Raw genomic sequence first — 14245 nt, forward strand, 5'->3', positions numbered from 1 at the left:
AACAGGCTAATTTATGACCTCAAGCAGCCAGACCTATAAGTTATTGCTTTTCCCTAACGCCGTCTCTGTCCAGCTGTACAAGTAGAGAGCTAACCGTATAATGTGTTCAGAAATTGAAAGTAGCCCCTTTTTATGTTGACTCTCTGGCTTGGACAGCACACCACCTAGTGATTTTGCACATGTGACCATACCACCTTCTTTTCCTTCCCTGCCTAGAAATGGCGGGAGCTTTTGTGGCTGTATTCTTACTGGCGATGTTCTATGAGGGACTCAAGATAGCCCGCGAGAGCCTGCTGCGCAAGTCCCAAGTCAGCATCCGCTACAACTCCATGCCTGTCCCCGGGCCGAACGGAACCATCCTGATGGAGACACACAAAACTGTTGGGTAAGAAGATGGAACAGATCCCGATGGAAGTCCTGGGGAGCTGGATTAGTTAAGCGGCAAAGCCGCTCCGTTATTAGCGACAGCCCTCTTCTTGAGTGACTAGTTCTTCTCTCTGACCTGTATTGAAACGGTCTCTGGAGGTTTGGGCTGTGGGTCATGAGCAGGCCAAAGGAGGGATGTTAGGAACCCTTCTGCAAGCAGGAATACAAGCATTCATGAATCGTAAGCCTTGGTGACTGGAAGAAGGTAAGGAATCGGTATTTTTAAATACTTGCCAAAATAATAATATGCAAATCAAAAGAAACTCAGATCAGGGTATAGAAGAATGACAGGATCCAGTTGGTTCTTTTCTATAAAAAATTGTATCTACCCAGCTCTAGTCTCGTTTGATTTACAACGTAAGACTGTATAGAAAACCTATATTCTGCCAAAGAAAGTATTTGGGTTACTACTGCCTTTTCCCCACAGATCAGCAAAAGCCTTTTGAGATTTTTGAGTTTCAACGGAAATGTAGGTCTTAAAACTAAATTGGAGGCATACCTGGGTGGCTCTGTCGGTTAAGCGTCCGACTCTTGATTTCAGCTCAGGTCATGATCTCATGGTTCATGAGTTCGAACCTTGTATCAGGCTCTGCACTGGTGGCATGGTGCCTCCTTGGGATTCTGGCTCTCCCTACTCAGGAAGGCGCACATGCTCGCTCTCTCTCTCTCTCTCTCTCTGAAAATAAATTTAAAAAAACAAAAAACCTCAATTGGAATTCAAGGACTCTTATAACCAATGTCCTGCTTTCCATTTTTTAGAATGTGAACTTTGCAAAGGTGGAAGGCCTGAAAATGTTCAAATATATATGGGAGAGTTTAGGGCTTCCCTCAGGATCCAAAGTAGAGGTGAGTTAGGGGATGACTTGTCCTTCCTTTCCTCTCCTCTTGCAGACATTAACCGTATGTGGCCAGTGCTTATCAACCTGGCAGCCCTATCATCTTTCACTCCAGGGACCATACACAAGAGAAGCCATGAGTTGCCAGGATGGCTCTGGGGGAGTCCAGTTCAAGCTGAGCTCATGACCAGAACTGTTCCCCATTCATTTCTCGTGATCTGCAGAGCTGCCCACTTTTCAGGGTCCCTGATGGTTACGTTCCTCTTTATTCTTCAGGCAGCAGATGCTGAGCTTTCCTCACCTCCTGCAGACAGTGCTGCATATCATCCAAGTGGTCATCAGCTACTTCCTCATGCTCATCTTCATGACCTACAACGGGTACCTCTGCATTGCAGTAGCGGCGGGTGCCGGCACAGGATACTTTCTCTTCAGCTGGAAGAAGGCGGTGGTGGTGGACATCACAGAGCATTGCCATTAACTTCCAACTCCATGGTGCAGCCTTATCGATTGCAGTGGGAAGCAGTTCAAGACTGAAAGACATGATTCCTACTCCAATCTTCCCTTCTTGCTCCTTATTTCCTTACTTACACACATACACACATACCTGCTCAACAGAGGTTTAGCTTCTAGTCTCTGAGCTAAGGTGGTAACCTTCCTGGTTTTTTTTCCTAATGTGATCTGAGATTCCCCCAGACAAGATTCCCTCAATCTCTCCTCCCTCATCATCTTAGATGCAAGTTACATGTTCTTGTCCAGTCCAGGTTGCTTTCTATTCAAGGATTTGACCAGCTGCTTCCTTTTTTAGTCTTTTGTTTTTATTTTGTTAACAGACAGTTTGTGAATTTGGTGGGTTTCTCCTGGGTCAGTGATGGAAAGAGATTAGCTTCAGGTAGGATTGGTGGTAGCTGAGGGAAATTCTTGCCCAACTAAACCCAGAACCGGAATTTAACACTTGAAAGTGAGTTCCAGTCTTTGGATTCGATAAGTGTGAAATCCATCGCACCTTTCCCTAGGTGTGATATGTTGCACCAAAATCTCTGTAGTGTGCAGAAGGGTGGTTTGAGACTAAACAAGGGGCTGAGCTTGCAAAAATGTGCATTCTTATGTGTCTGACTCATGAACTTATGTTCCTACTTAAGGTTTTGATTAAAATGAACTTGTCAATCAAAAAGATGACAATCACTTTGAGAAAATAGAAATAGATATTTTGGAATAAAACCATTGATACTTTGACTTGGTACCTTGGATTGTCACAGCTGAATGAAACAAGAGTTTGACTCATTTTCTTTTGTTGTTTTTATGCGTTGGCCTCTAAATCAGTGATTTTCAAACTTGAGCATGCATCAGAATCACCTGGAGGACTTGTTAAAACACTAGTTTCCGGGCCTTAACCCAGAGCCCCCAAATCGGCATTTCTAACAAGTTCCCAGGTGATGATTCTGCTGATGGTCAGGGGACCACACTTTGAAAATCTCTGCTTTAAGCTAAGGAAGTGTCACCTGGTGCGGTGAGCTACCTGGTACTGGGCACAGGAATCTGAACTGCTGGTGATAGGTGGTATGTCTATGCTTAACTCCATGTCTTAATGCTGCTGGTCCATACTTAATCATTCCAGAAATATCTATTCAGCGCCAGCTGTGTGTATATCTGCCCAAGGGCTATGGCCAAAGTAACTTTTATCAGGCTGTATGAAATCACTAGTCTTTGTTTTTAAGGATCTGTGGTTTCTTAGAAGAAGCTTGAAGATTGTGGAAGACCTTTGGTCTGCAATATAATATCATCTAGTCATGGGTCAGAAGGGCAAGAGCCCAGCCCTCTCTTTGGAGAGGTTTAGGGTATGGTGTGCTGATGATCAGATTTTCCTCAGCCCCCGACATCCGTGTCCACACCAGGCAGGTCCTCATCTTCAACATGACCATCTTCGTTACCCTTGGGGGTTTCATTAGATCACATGTGGCCAAAACCTCTTTTTTTCCAATGAAGAACCACATAGGATTTTTGCTCTGTTGTCAGTTTACCCTGCAGTCTTGGTCCCAGTCCAAACTACCTGCATGAAGTGACTCTTCCTGTGCTAGTCTGTTAAATCCTGCCCTCCTTGGTGCTAGACTCCAATTATGCCTCGGGGCAGAGGAGACAAAACACAACTATTCTGTTGGCCTCTGTTGTGGCTTTGAAGTTTGTACTTTCTCTGTGGGTGTCAGTTAAATATTGGAGAGCGAGGAGTATGTACTTCTACAGCTTTAAACCAAGAAAGGGCTCTCAGCTTCCTGGATGGAGGTAAAATCTAAGAACCAAGATTGAGTTTTGTGCTTTTCTCTCATTCCAACCCTTTGTGCTGATGCTTAGCAAGAGCAGAGTGAATGGCAGGCAGCGACAGAGTCCAACAGGAAGGTGTAAATAGCCTGTTATTATCTCAGAAGGCAAGGAATAATAAAACCATGAGAAAATTAGACTCCATGTTTAATGGTGACCCTGGTGCTCTCTGGAAATCTTGGCATGAGCTGCTATAAAATAGCCTTTTCAGAAACAGGACCTTATCTGTAAGGTAAGAGAAATCAAGGCCAGTTAAGACAAAGTGCTGTGAGTTGAAACTCAACAGAGAAACATCAATTTAGGATGGGTCTTCAGGTAGTCAAGATCCAGTGTCATGAAAAACAGAATTCCAGCAATTCTTAGATTAGGTTGCCAAGAAGCTAGTGAAGGAGAAAAAATTTAAACTTTAAATTCCATCTTTCTTGAGCTCTTGGATTGTGTTAATAGAATGATTTCGTTGACTTTGATTTGTGTATCCCTGTTGAGGAATTTAGTGTCTGACTTCTTTGCTACTTTTGGATCTAAATTTCTTTTCCTCCTTTCCTGCTCAACATCTCTTAGAAGTTTGTATCGCCATTTCTTTGGCTTTTCTTTCCCTTTCTGTCTTTGCAGGCTTTAATCCCACGTATCTAGTTTATTAGTCTGCCTAGCCCTCCAAGGCAGAGGGCACTGCTGTGCAGTGGATCTAGGTACTGATTGCAAGCTGTAAGGCTGCAGAGACCCTGAAGCACGCTTTGAGGAGAAATTGTCCTGCCAGAATTTCTATAAAGCTGAGTAAACAGCCACCTACTAGGACCTCCCACAGAGTCCCAGGACCTTAGGTGCTGTCTCCAGTCTGTGTTGGAGAACACTTAGCCCCTTGTTCTCGAACAGGGAATCCTCTGTGTCCAACAGTGAATTAAAAATTAAGGTTTCTTCACTACTTCTATGGTAGGGCTGTCTGGAATTCTATTTCAAACCGTGAGGTTCTGGGCTTGGGATCTAACCACACGGAGTTTCCTCCAAGGAGCTGGAAGGGGAGGAGGCAGGGGTTACACGTTCATGTCCTTTAATTTTGATCCTGCTCTCTCTAGCTGCTTCTTTCAGAAGATATATCTAAAGATACAAAGTCTGCATTTGATATAATGCCTTAATCACTGAGTCTACAATTAATGTTGACCGTTTTAGATTGTAAGCTCCTGGAGAGCAGTATTGCTGTAGTAGGAATGTTTTAACAGTGTCATATGTAAAAGAACAAAATAAATATTTTGATTTTGTGATTCTATGCCTAGAGTCTTTCTGCCCAGAGTGATAGTAGAGTAAGTGGTCTTTTTGTTGGCCATTACCATCAGTTTTTTTTATAAGTGTTACGATCCCTTTACATTTCCATCCTCCTCTCCTTAAACTGACAAGCTAATACATGCCAGAAGGTTGACATGACATTTTGCACAGGAGACAGGGTCTTCACGAAGCTGCAAATATCTCAGTATTTAAAAGCTAACCCATCACATCCTAATCCCTTCTGGGTTTATGCTGTTGGGCAAGAGGCCCTGCATTGGGCCTCTAGGATCTTCACTACCAAGCCTCGAAGTGAGCATCAACCCGCCTATCCCTTCCAGAATGCTGCTTTCTGCCATTCCTACTCACTGGGCTCCACAAGGTAGCTTACCATCCAGAACCATTCCTAGTCATCTCCATAGTGTGGTATGAGGAACGTGGACTTTGGAGTCAAGCATACCTGGGTTTGAACCCTGGCCCCCCCACTTACTAGACGTGTGACTTTGGGGTTCCTGGGTGGTTTGGTTGGTTAAGCATCCAACTTAGGCTCAGGTTATGACCTCACGGTTCATGGGTTTGAGCCTCGTGTAGGGCTCTGTGCTGACAGCTCACCTTGGAGCCTGCCTTGGATTCTGCGTCTCCTTCTCTGCCCTTCCCCTGCTCGTACTCTCTCAAAAATAAAATTTAAAAAGACATGTGACTGTAGGCAAGTGGTTTTAATAATCCCTAAATCTTAGTGTTCTCATTTATAAGGCAATAATAGTGCCATTTTCAACTTAGGAACAATATGTATAAAGCATCTAGCACTTAATAGGCAACGAAACGATAGTATATTTTTGGTGATTTTTATGCCAGCTTTCAGGAATTGAAAAGCAAGCTTCTTCTGGATGAGATTGGTATCTTCACAAGCACCTGACCATCGAGACATGAACACTAGGACCTAAGGAATAACACAATTTTATGCATGGGATTTCAGTTGTGTCTAAGGGGATTTATGCTGCAATAAGCCCTTATGTACTCACCTGGTAAATGTCTCCTCTATACATAAAATGGCATGGAAATTTCCTGAGAATTGGAATGCCATCCTCACTCTGCCCCTGATAGCCTCACATTCTAGACCCAGCAGGGGAAGACTAGGAGAGCAGTGTAGCAATAAAGTTTAGAAATATGGGTTCATGAATCGTATGCTTGGGTTCAAATCTCAGCTCTATCCCTTAATAGCTGAGTGTTAGTTTCCCCTTTTGTAAAATTAGGATCTAGGACTCTCAAACGAGTTAAAGATTAAATGAGATAATCTGTATAAAGTACTCTACGGTGTCTTTACATATAGAGTCCTCTGAATATTGGCTACTTAGGAGGGAAGAAGAAACTAAGGAGCCTCAATGTTTTCATGCTTCTGGGCCTATTCATGCTGGGAAGTCGATGACAGAGCTTAAGGCAGAGGCTAGTTTCTCTGTTTTTTCCTTTTCTGTCCTGGCCTTTGCAGGCTTCAAGGTAATGTACTCAATTTCCCTATCTAGAGTCTGACTCTTGCTGTGTCTTTAAGGCCATAACAGAATTGAAGGTCCTTTATCAAACTGGAAGAATAAAGGTTGTGAAAGAACAGCTGGAGGAAGAGAAGCCATATGTCCTTTTCTATCACTGCCTCTCCCATATATTTTTTTTAATGTTTATTTTTGAGAGAGTGCACAAGGAGGGGATGGGCAGAGAGAAAGGGACAGAGGATCCCAAGTAGGCTCTGTGTTGACAGCAGCAAGCCCAATGTGGGGCTTGAAATCATAAACTGAAATCATGACCTGAGCCAAAGTTGGACACAATTGACTGAGCCACCCAGGTGCCCCGCCTCTGCATATTCTTTTCCCCCAACATTAAACTACACCTAGAATGACGGGTAAAATCTGGCTAAAGGGTCTATTCAGAACTGATGGTTCCAGGGGCACCTGGGTGGCTCAGTCAGCTGGGCGTCTGACTCTTGATTTCAGCTCAGATCATGACCTCACAGCTAGTGAGTTTGAACCCCACATCAGGTTCTGCACTGCTTGGGATACTCTCTCTCAGCCCCTCCCCTGCTCAAGTGTCCACATGCATGCACAGTCTCTCAAAATAAAATTAAAAACAAAAACATGATTCTCAGTTCCTTTTTACACAGTTGGGCAATTCGCTGTAGTTGAATTAAACAGTGAAAACAATAGGCTATGATTCTTTTTTTTAGTAATCACACCCAATGTGGGGCTTCAACTCACAACCCTGAGATGGGAGCCATATGCTCCTGACTGAGCCAGCCAGGCACGTCCCCCCTACCCCATTCTAAATTACTCTCAGATTAGCTCCTGGTGGGAAAAATTCTCAGGCAAGTTGGAGAAGGAAGGCAAACTGGAATGATGGGAATGTTAGCATTCCTATTATCATGTTTCCCTCCACTGCCTGTCCCCCCAAATTAGGCCCCAACTAGCTACAAAGCCATTCTGGAAACAGATTCTGGAAACCCACAGCTTGATCACACTTAACATCACTACAATCTAATCTCCACAAGGGCAGAGATCTTAGATTTTGTTCACTGATGTCACTAAATGCCTAAAATGGTACCTGGCACATAACAGAAACTCAATAAATACTTGCTGAAGAGATAAGTTGAGTGAGTCAGTGACAAGGATCAACTGGAAGTGTCCTGTGCTTAGCCACTCAATAAAGGTGGGAAGAATGATGATACCTCTTGGAGTAATTACCTTTTAAAGTTTTGGGGTTACCAGTGCTATTCTTATACTTCATTAAGGGCGTTGCACACTTTTCCAAAAATAGATTTATTTTTAAAAACAAAAGTTGGACAAGTTTTATAGAGTCAAATTTTCCAGAGATAAACTAGAGTTTGAATTTCCACTTAGAGTGAAAGGTAAGCATCAGTTATCTCATGCAGAAGTATTTCTCTGCAGGAGGTAAAACATTCTGCTTGATTTCAAGCACTCAATTCTCTTTATCTTATTTGTACTTCTGCCATCATTTTACTCCATTCCAGGGCTCTGGCATGCAAGATAATCTGCCTCTAAAATTCGAAACTTCCAAATTGAGATGAACGATTGTTGGGCTTGGGTTGGGGTTTATAACCAATTCGATCATTAATCATTTGTTCCCGGCTCTTGGGGTCACTGCCGAGCCCAATGGCACCTTCTCCATCATTGATTCCTACGACATCCACTTCTTCCTTTTGTTTCTTACGGTTCTGAAAGTATAAAAGTTTTAGGATTTAGGCAACATTCTTTCCATCACCAAACATTTATTTAGCACCTACAGTGCACTAGGCATAGGGCAGAGGCTAGGGTAGGGTCTATGGGATAATTAGCTGAAATCCTAGGTTTAAATGGATAATAAGGGCACAAGGCGGATACAGGGATATAGTGAGAAAAGATATAACCTGTACCCTCCAGGATGTCACAGTCTAACCAGGTAACAGGTGAATGGACAGTGACAACACAGGATGATCATGGCTATGACAGAGGAAAGTCCACACTACCCAGGAGACGCAGAGAAGGGAGGGATTGGGTGTGCAGTGATAGAGCTTCAGAGCAGGAAGCTGCAATTAGGAAGATAAATAATATAATCATGAGAAGATGGAAGTTAGCTAAACCTATTGTGGCCATCATTTCACAATATATGTCAATCACACCATCACGCTCTACATCTTAAACTTACATAGTGATGTATGTCAGTTATTCCTCAACAAAAGTAGAAAAATAAGAGTTGGCTGACAAGCGGGAGAGAAGGGTGTTTCAGTAAATGTGTTGTTCAAGAGAATAGATGGAAAAATTAAATGGTAAAGCAATAACCACCAGAAATTAGCGGCTTTGCTGATACCATGAGATTAAATGTAATACAGGAATACAAGGTTTTGTGCTATCCTATCAAAAGGCCTGAGTTTTGAGGTTTGGTTTTGTTTTCATGTAAAAGGTTTGGCTCTTACATCGTAAGTGACTGCAGAATTCAAGTCAATGTCTTAGTTTGGTCACTTTCTTTTAGTTTTTAAGATTTTATTTTTAAGTAGTGCCTATACCCAATGTGGGGCTTGAACTCACAACCCGAAGATAAAGAGTTGCATATTCCACTGACAGAGCCAGCCAGGCGCCCCTCAGTTTGATCATTTTCAAAGAGAGACTAACACTCATCCCATAACGAACTACTACCTGACTATAAAGATGGTATTAGATAACTGCATTCCCTGAGAGAATGAACAAATGTTCTATCCTGCATTCCTTAGGAGAATGGCTTGACTACTCTTAACTGCTGGAATCCCCACCATTCTTCACCCCTTACTAATGAACTCCACATTTAAATGCCAGCATCACAGAAGTATACTGAAAAAGATATTACTTTATACATATATATACATGTGTATTTATAAAATTACCTCTCTGAGTTACTCTCTAGTTATTCTACATTACCAATAAGTAACATTACAAAGTTCTCCCCAAATACCTTAGTGGGATACCTTTTAACCAAGTTAAAAGGCAAAGGATACTACCATTTTACAAGCCATGAGAAACTGAGAATGTCCACATGGAATGAAATCATTTAAAAGGCTACCCACTGTGAATAACTGCTGACTGTTTCAGAATCTAGAGTCATCAAAATGTAATTAAACTAATTTCAGTAACCAATGAAATACCAGTTTCTACTCGTTTCAATTAAGTTTAGTTTAGGGCAAAACTATTCCTCCCTAAGTTGCTCCAGGTCAAACTCACTGGATAATTGCCTTTAGTAGAAAGACTAACTCACTAGTGAGCTGATTCTGCAGAGTCAAAGTTCAGTATGCCAACACTTTATGAGACTCATTACAGCTGAAGTTTAAACCATACTGAAAAGGCATTTCAGGGAAACAGAACCAAGTGTGCAGAGGCACTGAGGTTAAAGATAACTTGTTAGTGGAAGAGAAAATGGAGAGATGAGCAAGGATTATGGCACAAAGGGCCTTGTATACCATCCCAAAGAGTCAACTACATTCTTAGGGTTACTAAAAAATTTAAGTCTTATTAATGGACATCTAATACCGGAGGATAAGATACACTTAAAAATACATACTGAGGGGCACCTGGGTGGCTCATTCAGTTAACTGTCTGACTCTTGATCTCAACTCAGGTCTTGACCTCAGCGTCATGAGTTTAAGCCCCATGTGGAGCCTACTTAAAAAAAAACAAACAAAATATACTGAGCTCCTACCATGATACCAAACGCTGGGAACTCAACAGTGAAATAGACAGACATGATTTCTACAATCAAGTATCCTAATTTAAATGCTTTTACAATAAGCAAACAAATCACTGTAAATTTTAATAAATGCTATAAAATTAAAGAATAGAATGCTTTGAGACCCTAATGAGGCAGTGAGAGCATGGATAGGAATGACACCCCTGACTTGGAGGTCAAAAGCAGCATCTCAGACTGAGAAAGTAACATTTAAACAGACATGAAAAAAGGGGGAGAGGAAAATAACATGTGCAAAGGCCACGAGTGATAAACAGCTTGGCATATTCAAGGAAATGGAAGAAAGCCAGTGTGCCTGCAATACAAAGGCCAAAGCAAAGAATGGCAGGAGGTAAAACCCGAGGGACCAGAACATACCAAATCTTGTAGGTCACAGTAAGGAACTGAGATTTTATTCTATGTGCAGGAAACCATGAGTAGTTTTAAGCAGGGGAATGACATGATCTGAACATTTTTAAAGATCAGTCTAGAAACCTGATGGAGAATGGATTAACGAGACAAAAATAGAAGTAGGAAGACCACTTAAGACGCAACTGAGATGGTACAGAGAGAGATGATGGTTACTTGGACTGGGGCTGTAACCGTGGAAATGCACAGGGTAAAAATAAAGGGTAAGGAAAAGCTAGAGCTCGGGAGTGATTCCTAGGTTTCTGCCTCCAGCAACGACATAGATTCTCAGACATAGATGCTCACGGGGGAACACAGGTGAAACCGGCTTGAGGGACAAATCAAGAAGTTTTTCGTTTTAACATGTTAAATTCAGTAGGCTGACCGGTGATTTCCAAAGCTCTTAGGCCCTAATCCCCAAATCTCTAAATGTTGCCTTATATGGGAAAAGGGTCTTTGCAGATATGATAAGGACTTTGAAATGAAGACTTTATCCTGAATTATCTGGGTGGGTCCTAACTGCCATCACATGTATCCTTGTAAAAGAGGGCAAAGGGAGGGTTCACAGACAGAACAAGAAAAAGCAATGTGATCATGGACGCAGAGATTGGAGTGAGGAGGCCACAAGTCAGGGAATGCCAGTGGCTACCAGAAACGGAGTCAAGGAACGGATTCTCCTCCAGAGCCTCTGGAGGAAGCGTGGTCCTGCTGACACCTTGATGTGGGACCAGTGATACGGATTTCACATTTCTGGCCTTCAGAATGGTAAAAGAATAGACTTCTGTTGTTTGAAACCACCAATTTTGTGGTAATTTGTTACAGCAAGCCACAGGAAATTAACACATTCAGTCTAAGATGCCTGTAAAGCATCCAAATAGAGGTTTCAAATAAGCTGTGGGTATAAGGATCTGGGGTTCAAAAGTTAGAGTTATTGTTTTCAATACCCTAAGGGTTTGAAAGTTGTATTCTTACCTCCAGGTCCTTGCGAATGCTCTCAAACTCCTCAATGTCATCAAGCTTCAGCTCCAGGCGGGTTGGTTTTCGCCGCAGCATACTGAGATCAACCTCAAGGGCCAGACCCAGGGGACCTGTTAGAAATAGCAGAAGAGGAAACACTGGAGGGGAAAACCCTCAGCTACAAATACAAGATCAATTTGTCAGCATGCATGCTAAATGAATGGTGGTAAAACGGACTCATTTGGGTTCAAACAGAGACTTCAAAGTCATTAGATGTATGATTGTTACATGATGGAGATCTACAACTCTGCAATTCCAAAAAAAGTTTTCAAGAAAAAAAAAGAGAGCAAACTGCCTATAAAAGAGAATTCACATTTAAAGAAATATTCTACCTCAGAGAATAATGTTAAAATATCACATCTTAAAAAAAAATGAATTAAATAAATAAATAATCACATATTAATTTGGTATAGTTAGTGGGAGAGTATACAAGCCATTAAATTTGATCAGCTCTGCATGAGAGCTGTAAGAGATTTGTGATCACTGCTGAATACGGAAATCAGTTTACCAAATCTTAGGAAAACTCCATATAACTCACAATTCACGGGGTTATCCTCTGGGTCTAAATAGGTCCTAAATGGATAGGTCATTCATTAAACAAACACTTCCTGTGCTCCAGCTACAGAGTTAAAAGGCATAGTCGCAGTCTGTGGGGAAAACAAACACGTAAACAGAAAATTGCGACACACTCTAAAAAGATGATGAGGATAATGCAATGGCACCACACAGGCACCCAATCCAGTCTGGGTAGAGCGTGGGGTGGACAGGGACGGGGAAGACTTCCTGGGGAGATCTCTAAGCTGACTTGTGAAGGGCAGGCAGAGAAAGGAGAGTAAGGAAGGGCATCCCAGGCCGGGAGAACAAGTATGCAAAGAGGCTCAAAAGAACACTCGAGTCTGAAAACCCAAGGTAATGCTTATGCTAATGAAAAACAATTTTTTTTAAGACACGGAAACTCCCCAACTGAGTTTAAAACCTGTTGAGGGCAACATCTTTATATTCTCCATTGCAGCCAAGTAGAGTGATTCTATAATAACCAGTCAGCAAATGTGTTGTTGAATAAACTAAGACATCCAAGTTAGGTGAAATGAACTTTTCTTGAGCACTGTGCTACGCTTTCGCATTCCCCTTCTTTAGATTTTTATTTTAACACAGAGACCCTCTGAAGCTGACAAAATTACCTCTATTTTAAAAATGAAGTTGAAGTTTGGTTAATAAATGTCAGCCTCCTATAAAAACTACATGGGTCACATGGTGAGGATTAAATGAGAATGATGTAAGTGAAGGCTCCTTTAAAGTCAGTGCAATTACAGGGGCACCTGTCTGGCTCCGTCGGTAATGCATATGGACTGTTAATCTCGGGGTCATGAGTTCAAACCCCATGTTGGGCGTGTAGCTTACTTTCAAAAAAAAGTATGTACAGGTGTAAATTATTATTACATCTATCTAGGGTGTAGTTAGAAACTCTGAAGTATACAAAGGAAGAAACGCATCCTCCAGGGAAGCTTGCAACAGAACCGCCTGGCACATTACATTTCAAATTGCTTTGTATGAAATCAAATACTACCTTGAATCCAATGTAAACAAATGGTAGAGAAAGCCAAGTTCCAAGGGGGAATAAGGGAGGAAAGAATATTTAAAAGGCGGTAAAACAAACAAACAAACTCAAATCCTGCTGTAGGTTTTCTTCACTTTTCTGCAAACTGTAAAGCTCGCCACTAGGAGGCAGTACAGAGTAACGGGCAAAAGTGCTCCCTCAGGAGGCCAAAGGGCAGAGGGCGTGATTCTAACCCCACACGCCACTGATCTTGGACAATTAGTTTCATCTTTCACTGGCCCTTAGTTTCCTCAAGTTTCTGTACTCTTGTTGTACAGACTAAACGACGTGATGCACAGTAAGTTCCTGGAACACGACTTGGCATTTAGTAAACACTCAATAAACAAGAGCTATTACTATTGTAATTGCCCTTGGGGAGGTGGGGGCCATCCAGCTCGAGAAACACCAAAATTTTAGGCACCTCCACCCCCGACACGGGGGCAAAACCTTGTTCATCTCCGATGTCCCAGCACCCAGCAGAACACAGGGCCAATGCAGAGCTTCCTGGGCTCAGTTTACCTGACGCTTTTATAGGCATCATCTCACAAAGACCGGGCTGAAAACAAACTTCAACAAAAGCGGGCCGAGCTTCCTCCTCCGGGTCTTTATTTTTACTCTGGCGCTAGAGGGCTCTTCGAGCCTCATCTGTCGCCACTGCCCTAATACACCAAAAAATTCACCCAGTTCAGAGGAAGGCCCTGGGATAACGTCCCCATAGCGGAGAAGAGCACTCCCTCCGCAGCTCCCGAGCGGCACTCCAAGTCCAGGGAGAGGGTTTCCATGGCAACATGGTCCTCCGCTCCAGGAGACTTGAAGCCCCTCTTATTAGGGCCGTGAGTGACAACCGACCTCGGAGGCCCTCCATTTGCTACCCGAGCCCAGCCCAGGGCCGCGCGACTGCACGCACCTACCTTTTTTCAACCCAGCTCAGCCTCTTCCCGGAACCCCGGCGCCCACCGCGAATCTTCTGCTAAGCTCACTGGACTACACTTCCCAGACTGCTCTGGGCCTCCCTCCTGCAGAACCTCGTCCTCCGCCCGCTTTCCTCAAAGGCTCTTCTGTGGGCTCCACGACTCTTGCCTACTACGATTCCCATCATGCCACACGTCACGCAGGGCCCTGCGTCGGCCTTATACCCACTTCCGTTCGGTGACGTACT

At 42.9% G+C, this 14245-nt stretch overlaps 2 protein-coding genes across 4 annotated transcripts in view; one reads left to right on the top strand and one right to left on the bottom strand.

Moving 5' to 3' along the window:
- The window catches only part of SLC31A1 (solute carrier family 31 member 1), a 37759-nt gene extending 32920 nt beyond the window's left edge, over positions 1–4839 (top strand). For both annotated transcript variants that reach the window (XM_077769900.1, XM_077769901.1), the window contains exons 4-5: positions 217–385; positions 1539–4839. In XM_077769900.1, coding sequence (XP_077626026.1) covers positions 217–385; positions 1539–1740 — 371 coding nt within the window. In that variant the 3' untranslated portion in view covers positions 1741–4839. The remainder of the gene's footprint in view (positions 1–216; positions 386–1538) is intronic.
- A 2775-nt stretch (positions 4840–7614) lies between these two features.
- On the bottom strand, positions 7615–14169 carry CDC26 (cell division cycle 26). 2 transcript variants are annotated; one of them, XM_077769902.1, is made up of 4 exons: positions 13998–14168; positions 12028–12136; positions 11445–11560; positions 7615–8049 (listed from the first exon to the last, which is right to left on the bottom strand). In XM_077769902.1, exons 2-4 carry the CDS (start codon positions 12077–12079, stop codon positions 7873–7875), a joined length of 345 nt encoding a protein of 114 aa, XP_077626028.1. In that variant the 5' UTR covers positions 12080–12136; positions 13998–14168; the 3' UTR covers positions 7615–7872. The 2 variants fall into 2 exon arrangements, with proteins under 2 accessions (XP_077626028.1, XP_077626029.1); XM_077769903.1 differs by lacking the exon at positions 12028–12136 and having other exon boundaries at positions 13998–14169.
- Between the last annotated feature and the right edge of the window lie 76 nt (positions 14170–14245).

This window comes from Crocuta crocuta, unplaced genomic scaffold, assembly GCF_008692635.1.
Source record: "Crocuta crocuta isolate KB4526 unplaced genomic scaffold, BGI_CrCroc_1.0 scaffold95, whole genome shotgun sequence".
Classification (NCBI taxonomy): Eukaryota; Metazoa; Chordata; class Mammalia; order Carnivora; family Hyaenidae; genus Crocuta; species Crocuta crocuta.

Excerpts from the sequence above, each read along its gene's own strand:
- CDC26 (XM_077769902.1), bottom strand. The coding sequence starts at position 12,079 with ATGACCTATCCATTTAGGACCTATTTAGACCCAGAGGATAACCCCGTG. Across the intron at positions 11,561-12,027 it reads AGAGGATAACCCCGTGAATT|GTCCCCTGGGTCTGGCCCTT; the intron begins GTGAGTTATATG and ends TATTTCTAACAG. Across the intron at positions 8,050-11,444 it reads GCATTCGCAAGGACCTGGAG|AACCGTAAGAAACAAAAGGA; the intron begins GTAAGAATACAA and ends TTATACTTTCAG.